The sequence below is a fragment of the Penicillium maclennaniae genome (genome assembly GCF_028827695.1).
Source record: "Penicillium maclennaniae strain IBT 15551 chromosome Unknown utg000006l:1.0-2513246.0:1.0-2515036.0, whole genome shotgun sequence".
In the NCBI taxonomy this organism is placed as follows: Eukaryota; Fungi; Ascomycota; class Eurotiomycetes; order Eurotiales; family Aspergillaceae; genus Penicillium; species Penicillium maclennaniae.
Window position 1 is genome coordinate 1185597 of NW_026623218.1, and position 13095 is coordinate 1198691.

The following is a 13095-nucleotide window of genomic DNA, read 5'->3' on the forward strand; positions in this document are numbered from 1 at the left end:
CAGGCTGAGATCATGGCTGATTTAATTTCAGAGCAATGACAGACCTACTTATTGCCCGCTACTTCAATGAATATGATCCTGCGACCCACACTCTTCATGGACCTACATACCAAAAGCAGCACCACAGACATTGGGATAATTCCTGTCAAAGCGAGCTTGTGTGGTTTGCTATGCTTTTCTCTATGATGCGATTAGCTATGCTTCCATTCCATCGCGAAGATGACGAGCCCCCGCAGTTCCTGAGGAAACCTTTAGAAAGGGTTAGATATTTCCGGATCGTAACGACGCACTGCTTAGCGGTGACTGATTGTACGAAATGGCAACCCTTCCTAATCGAGGTACCTGTGTTTCACTTGAACGGTCACATCAAGGCGTGCAGCTCATTAGGTCAATTTAGTTATGACCGGTAGTTACTGGTAGGTCCACACGTAACATGTCTGATGCCGCCCTTCCCGGCCTATTTAATATGGTTCTCAGCCTTAAGCCCTTTTTCTAGGTTACGTTGCAAACACACGAACATCCCTGTTACCATCAATATCTCAAACCATCACATCGAACGAGAAATAGACAAAAGAGTTCTCACTCTAGCCAACGCGTCTTCACCATTCGCCACAGGTGGACACGGCCAGATTGAGGTACAATGAGGCAGATGGGCAGCCAATGAGTATATACATTGCCTGCTAGCCGGTTCCCTGTCGTAAAATTACTACTGACTTCGTTCATGGGACAATTTCTTTTAGGAAGTCATAGTTGCGATCCTTCCATTAGATCCATGGTAAGTTCGTCCAACGTTGATTTCCCTGAGCTCTGTCCGGCATAGAGATTTTCGAGAACGCGTTGAACAATACACGCTCGGTCCCTAATTACTGGCCCTACCGCCAAGACCTTATTGACAATCATTCATTGAGCAGACCGAAATAAAATCTAGAACACGTTCAATGCGGCTGGCAAGATTGAGTACCAATTGGCGCAAATAGCTTTGTCCCGCACGAGAGCCCTGGGCCATGGGATCCCGCAGCGGGACGCTGCGGACTAGACAAAGGAACACCGCTGGGTGCTTGGTTATCTCAGAATATGCCGCCTGCCAAGTAGGCTCAACTTTCGCAGCTTCTCAAAATAGATGTCATCACAATCTGCGCCGAAAACACCAATTGGCTAGCGGGGATGATTGACAGCCAGGCGACCGAGAACGGCTTCTTAGGAAAGGGACCTACAGTACTGTTCCGCTGGTCATTAGCCGGTAAATGGCGCTACTTGCAGGGTTCATCAAGCCCTATTCCTCGATACATGCTTGAACGGTAGGGACGGGTCAGTTGGAAGGGGAGCGATGCATCAGAACCTATTTTGATTAGCAAAATATGCAAGGCTCCGCCTGCTCAGTCGAAATTCAATATTTTACTTGGCGTCATCAAGAATCTGCCTCACTTGTGGCCTATTTGTCATGAACTGGAGAAATACTTGGATTGTGGAGAACATTAACTTTCAGTGCGAGTCGCGCTTGACGAATCCTTGAATTGTGGAGAACGATGAATATCAGCCGAGTCGCACTTGGCGAATAAGATTGAGAATGTCTTTATCTTCAAGTCTTGATACAAAATTACCTTGAAATAGGATTTCGTGCGAGTCAGAAACGACACGATTGATTGGGAATCTTGCTTCTGAGTATAAATAGTTTCTTTTCACGTCTTGCTCTTGTTGATATCGATTTGATTGAAGCTTTTATCCTTTTTTTTTTCACGAATAAAAGACAATTCAATATGGCGATTCATTCCACCCTCAAAGCAAGTCCGGTTGAAAACTTGCGCCCTCTCCGAGTTGTTGTCATCGGAGTTGGCTTTTCAGGCATATATTTGGGTATCTGGATTCCTGAATGGCTTCGAAACATCGACTTGACGATTTACGAAAAGAACGCTGGAGTGGGTGGCACATGGTGGGAAAATAGTATCCTGGATGTGCTTTTGATATCCCAGGTAGGTCCTTTGTTATTTGCAAAACTTTCGCCGGGGGCTTACGTGCAGATCCACTAGGTCTGACTGGCATCAACCACAGCACATTTTTACGTCTACAGCTTCGAGCTAAATCCAGAGTGGGACTCTTTCTACGCCTCGGCGCCAGACATCTGCGGCTATTTGGATCGAACCTGTAAAAAGTATGCAGTGGATCATTTCCTAAAGTTAAGCCATAAAGTTCAATCGTGCAGCTGGGATGGCGACAAATTCAAATGGTCAGTTCAACTATGCATTCCCAAAATTTACCTATAGCACGAACTTAAGCCAGTCAATTTGTCGTACAGGGATCTTGAGATACTTGAGATTGAGACTGGGCGGACTTTTCTTGATGAGGCTGATATCTTCATTAATGCAAGAGGTGCTCTAAATGACTACATTTGGCCTGATATCAGTGGGCTTTCTTCATTCAATGGAAAGCTCGTGCATCTGCTACGTGGGACACGAAGTAAGACCTATTAAGCTATACACTTAACAGCGTCTTCTTCTTGCACTACCCTGAGATCGTTGATGATATTGCAATCTTCACTTGCGTTTAGCTTAGTCGATAATAAAACTTTATATGTATGGTGTTCACAGCGTAAATGCATGTTAGTGGCAGGTTTTGTAATTCGACGGTGGAGGCTGCTTTCGAAGGTTCTTCCTCTTTGTGTATTACTGAAAATTAATTTGAGAAAGAAATCTGTTCAACCGAACGACGGAATAGAGAAACGGTATCTTTGAGGGGAGCTACAGCATGAATCTAAATTTACACATGCATCCCGTCATCCAAAGTCCTTGACCTAAAGTTAAAGGTGGGGCGACAGACGCGAAGGGCATCGGGGCATTCATGGCAACTTGCAATCCACTCAAGGACTACTCGTCAAGGAAAGAATCGTTCACGTCATTGAACATATCTGACTTGATAATGCTTCCCGCACGAGAATTCGGCGATCATAGGAGTGCATGGTGAGGACAATATGTGAAGAATTCGTTCGACCGGATCGCGGAACGTCAGCAACCTGCCGATCCTCTGACGCCATTTCTGGATTGCGAAGCTGGTCTGTAATTTAGGTCGGTAAGGTAAGCGGGGTGGATGGAAGATTCGGCGATCTTTGCGATCAACGTTCCGCTTACGGAGTTACGAGCCGGACTTTGTTACGTTCATCCTTCTTCCGGCTAATCTCCGGCACGTTTATAATTAGGTCCAACCTTCGTCCTTCTTACTTCCACAAACTTTTTCCTCCCTGCAAGACGTCGATATGTCGAATAAGAGTGACTGCTGTTTGAAAGGCTTTCGTTGGAATGGGACTCCCCAAAGGTCAAGAAACGAAACTCGCCGAAATAGACTGCTACGTCACAGGACGAATCCCAATGTCGCCATCATGCTCACCCATCTAGTTGTGTAGCGCTGTGCTCGCTCGCAAGGACCCTGACTGGCTATTACCTAATAGGACACTGTGGGGAGATGGAAATTCCAGTGGCTATCCCACGGCCGTTTTTATATAGAATTTTCGCCAATTTATCCTTCATTATGGTAACTTGCTACATGTACATTTTAGTCTAATTCGACTTTCGGAAGGCGATTAGATTGTTATGACCCCTGCAGCCACCAACTATTTGAGGGGCCGCAACTTACTCTCTCCGGGGCTTGAAACTTGTGGTCCATCCCCAAAAAAAGACCGATGAGACGCGGTGAAGATTGATGGAGAAGGGCCGACTAAGGCAAGGGATGAATTTTCTAGGCTAATACCTGGAAAGTCAAATTCGATTTCTATCAGTACCTCGTTCTGTTATTATAATTAAGTGAGTCGAGATTGAGAAAAACTGAAGCGCCAAACTGCCATCCAATTCTCCAACAACCTGGACTAAGTGGATTCAAGATGTGTGGGTTTCTAATTCCCGTTCTGTCCACTCCCACAGCTCTTCTATTTTCTGTGCATCGCTCATGGCATCCATCCGATTTGTCTCCTTAAAGAAGGGGATGTAGTATGCTCCAGATTTGACGCTCTCTGACTGGACGGTGCTTGCCCAAAGCTGATTCAAAGCACCTGTTGGTACATCCACTGATGCCACTTTGTTGAAAAGGCTGAAAAGGACCGAAAGAAGTGACATGCCTTTCATCCCTCTGCCAATGTCTGTCCGAACGAGTCCTGGATGTAGGCAGACAGACTTGATGGCTGGGTGAAGTTTCGCATAGGACTTGGTGAAGTATATATTGGCGAGCTTCGATTGACCATAGCGGGCCACAGTGGTGATCTCCGTGAGTGGCGATTTTGCTTGATCCAGAAGAATGGCTCCTTTCGGAGCCATGGTGTATATCTCGGAGCTGACGTTGATAATCCGAACGTCACTCCCGGGAATACTGGCCGTTGCTTCTAGGACCGGCAGCAGCAACTTGGTGAGTAGAGCTGGGCCCATATGGTTTGTCCCAAATTGAATTTCGTACCCCTCCTCTGTCAAGCCAGGAGGGGCGGCGAAAATACCCGCGTTATTCATGAGAATGTGGAGACGGTCATTATCAGCCAGAAAGGTGGCAGCTGCCTTCTTGATGGAAGAGAAGGATGCCAGGTCAATTTCGAGAAATATGATTCTTGCAGAAGGGACTTCTTCTTGTATATCTGCGATTGCAGCATGAGCCTTATCCTTGTTGCGGGCGCCCATGTATATTTTTGCAGGACTGTGTTTTGCTAGTTGCTTGATACTTTCTTTGCCGAGGCCATTGTTGCCTCCAGTGACGAGGATGACTTTCCCGCTCAGGTCAGGTATGTCCTTGTCGGGATTGAAAGTGGGATTCCTGCCGGAAAAGAACATGCTATCGCTCCTCACAGAATAAAATTGAATCGTAATATTGTATTACCATTAATTTTCTTTGAGTCGAAAGGTCGTATAAAAGTTGGGTTCAATGGGTTTCTGGAGTTTGAAGAACTCCTTGACGGGATAATGATCTGCCGATTCGGTACAATTAGTGAGCCGGCCCGATGGCGGCGAGCTCAGGAATGTGTAAGCGGGGTTGAACACTAACCAGACACTAACCAGTTAGATTTTCCCTGTCACTCATGGCGGATTTGTCATTCGAAACAATTGGCGAGGGCAATCCAAAACAGAGATTGCAATGGCATGCTTTTTGAAAGCTCAGGTCGAATATGAAAAGTGATAGTTTCGAACAAATAAGTACTGGAGTGGTAAATGCGATATCTTATATGCCTTGAGCTATCTGCATCCTTCTCTCTTACAGGGACAAGAGGGGAGCAACTATACGGAATATGACTGCACTTTTCGGTTTCTTTGTTTCATGATATGGAACCAAGAATTAAGCGGGATTCACCTACAGAGCATGTCTACTACGGCTTCCTGCGTCCCTGGGAGTGCATGTGTGTGTGTGTGCTGTGCTAGCGCCCCGTCTACATTACCAGACATCCATCAAGCCATCTCCATTTAAGTACTTCATAGTATTCCCTTGGATAAATTAGACCAAAATAGACGCAATGATCAGTTTGGATGGTACTTGAGATTTGTTCTTTGTATAACCGTGAGAGTAAAATACAGACACCCGCAGATGCTGACTCGGCAGCTGGTTACTCGAGCAAGCAATAGGCGTTGAATGAGATCAGCGACATTAATAAAACCTCTCCCTCCCCTTTTATCGGGCCACCCAAATTAGGAAGTTGGCCGTGATTTGGACAGGTGGGCATGTGCGTAGAGCGTTTCCTGGTCGCTCAAGTGCGGGTTGTGGCGAGGTCTACTTTTGAGCCATGCAAGTATTTGGTCTACATAGGTAGGAAATATGGATTTCATGAACTACTTAATGACCCTGCAGATGCTTCATGGGATCAACCTCCTCCTCGCACAATTGATTAAAGTGATAATTGATCATCTCATATCGAGGTCCAAGGCCAACATGCTGAGATGACCAATACTGAATCTAACGATGTGCTGAAACCATCAAACTTACACTTCTCTGTCACCATATACCTGGAGTCAATCGTCATGATGCCAAGAAGCTTAGAGCCCTTCCGAAATTGCAGTAGCAACTTTTTGTAGAAAGCACCTATAAATGGATATCAGCAACGGCAAAAAGTCATCACTTTGTCAGGAAAATCACTCCCAGTTCGCATCCAAATATTGCCTCATGATAATTCTGCACCTTATCTCTCTACTTCATTTAAACTCTCTTCGAAACATATTAAATAAAGTTCCATTCAGAAGTACCTCCCAGAAATAAGTCTCTATTTCGGTTGTATATAGCTCAGCCGGGTGAGCATCTCCTTGTGGATTATAATTTCCCCCCCCTTTCCCTCACAACCTCAGTCAGAACGTGAAAGGTTTACGAGTCTCTCACGTATCTGGCGCACAAGGTGTAAGCCCTTTCGCCAGGCGAGAGATCTGATTGGAATAGTACGTCTGAGGTTTTGGTTGATTAGTAATAATATCCTCGCTGGTGCCTTGCGAAGAAACACGGGAAACGTACAGTCTCTGCTCCTGCACCTAGAACACGGCTCCTAAGAAGCCTCGGAAGCAATCCAGGTCAGACCTTGTTCAAGGTGATCTGCGCATCCTTATCCGGGATGTCCTCTTGCAGGAACAAATTTGGCAAATGGGGGTTTACTGCCGCTGGGCATGCTATACCGACTAGGTCACACGCATTCTCTTGAATCGCTGCTTCTGCTCCAGCGCGGCTGCGGAACCCACCAGTCAACATTAGACGGAGGTCTGGATATTTCTTGCGCGTCTCTTTCGCAAATTCGAGGAAAAAGGCTTCGCGAGCTGCGGTGCGCACACTTTTCCCTTCAGACATAGTGGGTTTATCGCCCTCGGCCATCTACATCGTGAGTGGATTAGTGTAAGCAATGAGGAGATAAAGTAACTGCCGAGATTGCGTTTGGCTTTTTCGGCACATACTCTTGGATTTTCGTAAGTTCCGCCCCTAACTTCAAGGAAGTCAATACCTGCTTCCACGAGCATTCCAATCTGAGTCAAGCTGTCCTTGAGATATGCGGTGCTGTGATCGGCCGACTTAAATTTGACGCCAATACAGAAATTGGCCGGAACAACTTTTCGGCATTCTCCCAAGATGTCTAGTAGAAACTTGGCGCGTCTTTCGGCAGAGCCACCATAGGCATCGGTACGAAGGTTGAACTAGGCCAGGTTTTAGTAAGTCGAAGTTTGGTTTGTTCCCCCAGATATGATCCACCTTGGAATTGCAGAATTGATCTATTTTGAAAACCTGATGAGATTAGGTGGGTGATGGAGGAAGACTTCTATTGAAATGATCACTCATCGAGGCCGACCTCCCGCAAATTTGTGGGTCTTAGAACGTTAGTGGCAAATCGATCACCCTATCACAACTCAGAATGCTAAGAAATACATCGCATTCAATGAAAGTACCAAATTAAGGGAGGGATAAAGTTCTAAGCACTATTTCTTACCACATTCACTCCGACTCCCTTGGTCATCCGTGAAACACATGTCACATTTCTATCCTCAACACCCGACCTGCCTCAGGTCAGATTAATAAACGCCTCGATGGTATATAATAGAAAATTTTGCCGTGCATTAGTGTATAAATTCCAGCAGCCCTTTCCGTCGGTCCTTCAGAGGCCCCTACCTGATTTTGAATTCAATCACTAGCCGCATTAACGCATCAAGCTTTCACTTTTTAATCTGCCCTATACTCATGCAACATGCTATCATCAAAACGCTCAATCCTTATCACGGGGTTCGTCACGCTGAAAGGAACTTTCCTGCGCCCTGTACTTTATATAAGTGATCAAGCTGATGGAATTTACTTCGAATAGTTGCTCACGAGGTGGAGTTGGCCATGCTCTTGCCCTTGAATTCGCTGCTCGCGGTATGCGTGTCTTCGCAACCGCTCGCTCTACCGCAACTCTCTCTACTCTAGAAGATAAGGGAATTGAGGTATTCAAACTCGACGTGACGGATGCAGGAAGCATTGCATCGTTGAAAGACGAGATTGTGAAGCGAACTGGTGGCAAGCTTGATATGCTGTTCAACAATGCTGGCACAAGTATGTCTTAAACTCACCATTTCCATTCTGCTGCGACTTTCGTTTTTCTCTCTCATCCTGACCGGTCTTTTTGTGAAAAAGTGTACGAAGTCCCCGCGATCGAGGCCGACCCTTCTCGCGTACGTCAAATGTTTGATGCCAACGTCTTCGGCCTTTTTGATATGGTTTCAGCCTTCAGTCCTCTTCTCTTGGCTTCCATTTCATCCGGTTCAAACAGACAAACACCCCCGACTATCATCAATACCTCATCGATACTTGCACGCCTACCATTCCCTTTTGCTGCTGCGTATAACGCGTCGAAAGCAGCCGTGGCTTCGTATAGCGATACTCTCCGGATCGAGCTTGAACCACTTGGCATTAAGGTTGTTACCATATTCATGGGTGAGGTTGCAACAAATCTCATGTCATCTGACAATATCTCCTTTGGTTCTGATAGCATATACCGCGATGCTCAGGACGCTACTAAAGAAAGGACTCAGAATCATATCAAGAACAGTCTGAAGCCGGAGGCGTTTGCAAACCAAATCGTCGAACATGTATTTTTTAAAAATTCTGGATACAAACAGGGCGAGTATTTGTGGAAAGGCACTAATGCCGCGTTGGTCCGGCTTTTGAGTATCATAGGGTGGAGAAAGATTTTTGATGGCACTGTGAAACAGGCGGTCGGGTTTGATAAAGGTGAACTCCAAAGGTCTATCTTCGACAAAGGCCAGGCAAAGGCAAAGGCCAAGCAATAAGATTGGCTCGTGAGGAAGTCAATCAGGGATTGCTAACTACCTGGCTTGATCATTTCCATATTCATGGTAGATCAAGCAAGAGAAGCATCAAAGGACCTACCTAATAATTTTTTTTTTTTGGGAGACATTACGCAGTCTAGGGAGACAAATTATTTTTGATTTGATCGTTTTTGTAACCTATTTAGTCTAATTCCCCCATAGCAATAATTCGTTCCTCTTACAGATAACTCCATCTTCAGTCAACTTCTCTGACCGACCGTAACGGGTCAACAATCGCTGCGGTCTAAGGTGTGAACGCATTAGATCATGGCGGCAGCTAGGCAAGTATAATCTATGTCTGTTAGCCTATAATTACTTTTTTTCATAGCTCTCCCCGCCAAACATAAGGTTCTTAATACTATCTCGATATCACCTGAAACAGAATTAACCACAATTCTTGAAACCTCCAAACGTCGTGGGTGAATTTTTGAAACCATGGAAATCGATCTAACTTCAGCGGAATCCAAGTCCAGCCCTTTGTGACAAGTGGTAACTTACAGCGGCAATGCGCCGTCAAGTTTTTTGTAATTTGAAGAACGCCAAAATGCCACCAAGGTAAAACAGAGTATCGCTATCGTCAAATGCTTAGAAGGGTGCTCCTTCTCATTTCTAGGCGGAACCAGCACGACTGGCATTAACTTGATATTCTCAAAGATCGTGTGAATTTTGAAGCAAGACAGTAAAGAAAAAGATCCTTCGCTTCTTGCTTATTGTAGCCAATGGCCCTGTAAAATGGATCATGACACGATGTACCTTAGGATTTCAGAAGCACACAGAGCCTCAAGCGGTCGAATATACCGTCAGGGCCGCAGTTCCAAGAGTCGGTTTGGGAATGAGTTAGTGACACATGCTGATTGCACCACAATCTTCTCGTATTCTCCTAACCGTCGTTGTGCCTAGCTGTAGACCTTACTGGGCCTGTCGCGCTTGTATCACTTAAAGCGATAGCGGTTCTTGGAAGCACGTGTCGCTTGGGCTGAGTGTGTATCATTTAAAGCATCGGATCTGATATAGTCATCGAAACATCCGTTGGTCTGTAATTCTTGATCTGTTCGGCTTGCTTTGATAGTTGGTTAGTTTGGCCAAGCCTTGCAGGTAATGGGCGATAGATGAGAAGACGTGATGAAGCAGAAAATAGATTGCGTGAGGCGTGAGGCGTGTATTTCACGGATGGCTGAGGGACTCGGAGTGAACAAGATGGAAATAGTGTAGAAAATTGGTCTCTTCCGTCTCGTATTAACATTAAATGATATACATTTCGGGGTATTTTAAGTTAAAGTATAGTACGAATTTTTCCTTGCTTGTCGTCTCTAGTCTGGTGTTCTTTCGAGGCGAGAAACAAATGAGCCGGGTTAGGTTCTCTCCTAGTGGAACTACATGTTGTAGTGGGCGAACTGCTGACTGCATGAAGGAACGGTCTATCGGATGACTAAGGCTTTTGTGATATATAAGACTTTCCATATGCAGGATAAGCAAGACAGACACTCTTTCTCTTCCAAACCACCCCTACGTGTTCTCCTCCCCTATGGTCCTCCCTCCTTGTGTGTGTGTGTGTTGCCCAGTCTGCGTGATAAGACAGCTATCGAGCCGTCCCCATTTCAATGTATATTTGCAATGAGAAGCCTTCGATAATTGTGCACGTTTTCATTGATCAATTTCTTGTACCACTCCGGTGATTTCCTGCCAGCTGCTTTAAGCTTCAATAGCGATGAGCGTATTGCACCTACCCCACTTTCTGAATAAAGTACTGTTTTCAAACAAGAGATAGTGCAACATCTATGTGTCTGAAACAGGCAAAGTGCGATTGTTACTATTCACCTCAATAAAATAATTTATAAAAATCGATCAATTCTGTGAATTATATATAATGTTCTCGTTTTCTGTTGAATGAGTGAATGATCTAGTAATTAAAAATACAAAGTATGGAATCGCTCCAGAATGGTAACACCGAACACATTTCTCTTTACCAAAAACCCAAAATTCAAACCTCGCAACGAGAATTGATCATCCATGGATTAAGAGCTGGCATTGAGCTCGCTCAAAATCTCGTCAGCAGCTTTCTCGGCTACCATGTAGGTAGAGACAGCCGTGAAAGTACCGGGGATCTTCGGGTAAACCGAAGCATCGACAACACGGAGACCCGAGACACCGCGGACACGGAACTTCGAGTCCAAGACGGCCATCGGGTCGTCATCGGCGCCGATGGGACAGGTGCAGGAGGCGTGGTGGCCCCAGGCGCCATCCTTGACGTAGGTCTCAATGTCTTCCTTGGACTGGACGGCGTCCCCGGGGAGAACCTCAGTGACGTGAACAAGCTGGCGCTTGAAAGCATCACGGGCCAACTCGACGGCTTCATAGAGAGCAGTAAGATCGGCTTCGTAGTCACCGACACCAGTATCAAAGTAATTGAAGGTGATCTTAGGCATGTCAAGGGGGTCAGCGGATTGAAGCGCAACCGTACCGGCGCTGTTGCGGGGATGAGCTTTAAGGATGGCCCAGGTAAACCAGTTGTGTTCTTCGGTGGCGTTGATGCTATAATCAGGGAAATAGCCGCGGAAGTTGACCGGTCCGCCGAAGCAGAAAATGTCAAAGTCCTCGTTAGCCACCGAACTCTTGTACAGCATGGTGGCAGCGAGACCGGGGGATGAGTAGATGCCGTGGTCACCAAGAATAGGAGATTCCCACTCCTTGATGCAAGGATCAGCCTGGTCATCGATGCTGAAGGTGCATTTGTTCAAGCAAGAAAAGTCTTTCTCGACTTTGCCCTGCACGGAGATCTCATAGTGGTCCTGGAGGTTGGTACCGACACCAGGGAGATCCTTGATGACCTTGATACCGAACTTGTTGAGTTCGTCGGCGGGACCAATACCACTCAATTTGAGGATCTGGGGCGAGTTATACACACCGCCGGCAACAATCACCTCACGGGAAGCAGTGGCGGAGCCGGGGATACCAGCAAGAGCAGACTTGGACATTGGGCTGGCTTTGTAGAGATGCTCGCCATCGAGAAATTCGACACCGGTGGCACGGGGTGGGCTGACAGTCTCATTGAAGGTCACCTTCGTGACGTGGGTATTCATGCGGACATCAAGAGGGTACTTCTTGGAACCATCATCGTTCTTAGCATCCCGCACAGCGATGATAAATTCGCGAGCACCGTTTCGGTGGGCATCATCGGTCGCGATAGGGATTTGGTAGTACCCAGGTTCGGTATCACGGGTTTCGGTATCCGCATTGGCATCGCCAGCCAGCAGAGTGCCAATGTTCATGACGTTGTCGGTCAAGTTTCCAAGAGCAAAGGCACCACCAGTCAGCATGCTCAGCAGCTGAGGGTCCTCCAAAACAATGCTGAGGGAGCGGTCTCAGTTGACAGCCAGCCATCATAACCGTGGCCCTTAGCTCCGGGCAGCAAGTAGCCATTTCTCTCCAGCTTGATAAAGTAGTTGCGCATATTCTCAGGTGTCCATGAGCTATCGCCGGTAAGAGTCGCGATGTACTCAAAGTCAGACTGGTGGGGATAGACTGCGATCAAGGCGTTGTGAGCAGTGCATCCACCGAGGGTACCTGTACGAGGATAGAGGGTTCCTTTCATTGTCGAGCCCTCGGGAGGATTCAGGCCGGTGTATAACCCGCCATCAGGTGTCTCGTAGCTCGTCTTCCAATCGCGAGCCTGACGCTCTTCATCTTCATAGTGGTGTACGAAGAAATTCCACGAAAGCTTCTCGTCCTCAGAGGCTCTGGCAGAGTAGGCAGGTATAGTATAATTGTAGTTCTCTCCCTGATCATCGCCAGCCTCGAGGAGAAGTGTCTTGTGGCCGGCCAGGGCAAGGCGGGCTGCCAGAGGACCACCACCAGCCCCAGAACCAACGACGACATATTCATACCCAGTGATGTTAACGGCCTTGGCCAGGCCGGCAGTGGCGGCCAGCAGGCCGAACAGATGGGAAACAATCATAATAGAAAAGGAAAATGAGTGACTATGGGTGAATTGATTTTTCAACAGGAATCCAGCGAGGTCCTAGTCTTTATATCCAGTTTTGCTTATCCCCTTAGAAGAAGGCATCGCACGTATTCAACATTGAGCATTTCCGAAAGAACCGTTGAAGACATGCCGGGCCTCCACTAGCTCGTGGCGATCTATTCTCAGACCGTGTGAATAGCTGAGCCTAGTACCTCTACAGAAGCAATTCCGAATGATCATCGGTAGTTTAATAGCAGCGTTACTTGTCATCCCTGTCGATCACCAAGAGACTCCACATCTGTCAGGGGTTTCTCTTTCCTGAGCCAATGGCCACTGAAGTTTTAT

The 13095-nt window shown here is 46.6% G+C and overlaps 4 protein-coding genes across 4 annotated transcripts; 1 reads left to right on the top strand and 3 right to left on the bottom strand.

The window, feature by feature from the left end:
• Positions 1-3863: 3863 nt before the first annotated feature.
• On the bottom strand, positions 3864-4799 carry N7477_006680 (uncharacterized protein; the record flags this gene model as incomplete). The annotated part of the gene is made up of 1 exon (XM_056968343.1): positions 3864-4799. One exon carries the CDS (start codon positions 4797-4799, stop codon positions 3864-3866), a length of 936 nt encoding a protein of 311 aa, XP_056821139.1.
• A 1530-nt stretch (positions 4800-6329) lies between these two features.
• Positions 6330-7441, bottom strand: N7477_006681 (uncharacterized protein; the record flags this gene model as incomplete). Its single annotated transcript, XM_056968344.1, has 4 exons — positions 6330-6473; positions 6520-6773; positions 6854-7124; positions 7415-7441. Coding segments are annotated over 4 exons (696 nt in total), but the record flags the coding sequence as incomplete, so codon positions are not given.
• Positions 7442-7669: 228 nt separating this feature from the next.
• On the top strand, positions 7670-8750 carry N7477_006682 (Glucose/ribitol dehydrogenase; the record flags this gene model as incomplete). The annotated part of the gene is made up of 3 exons (XM_056968345.1): positions 7670-7704; positions 7784-8013; positions 8095-8750. 3 exons carry the CDS (start codon positions 7670-7672, stop codon positions 8748-8750), a joined length of 921 nt encoding a protein of 306 aa, XP_056821141.1.
• A 2054-nt stretch (positions 8751-10804) lies between these two features.
• On the bottom strand, positions 10805-12744 carry N7477_006683 (GMC family oxidoreductase; the record flags this gene model as incomplete). The annotated part of the gene is made up of 2 exons (XM_056968346.1): positions 10805-12150; positions 12177-12744. 2 exons carry the CDS (start codon positions 12742-12744, stop codon positions 10805-10807), a joined length of 1914 nt encoding a protein of 637 aa, XP_056821142.1.
• Positions 12745-13095: the final 351 nt, after the last annotated feature.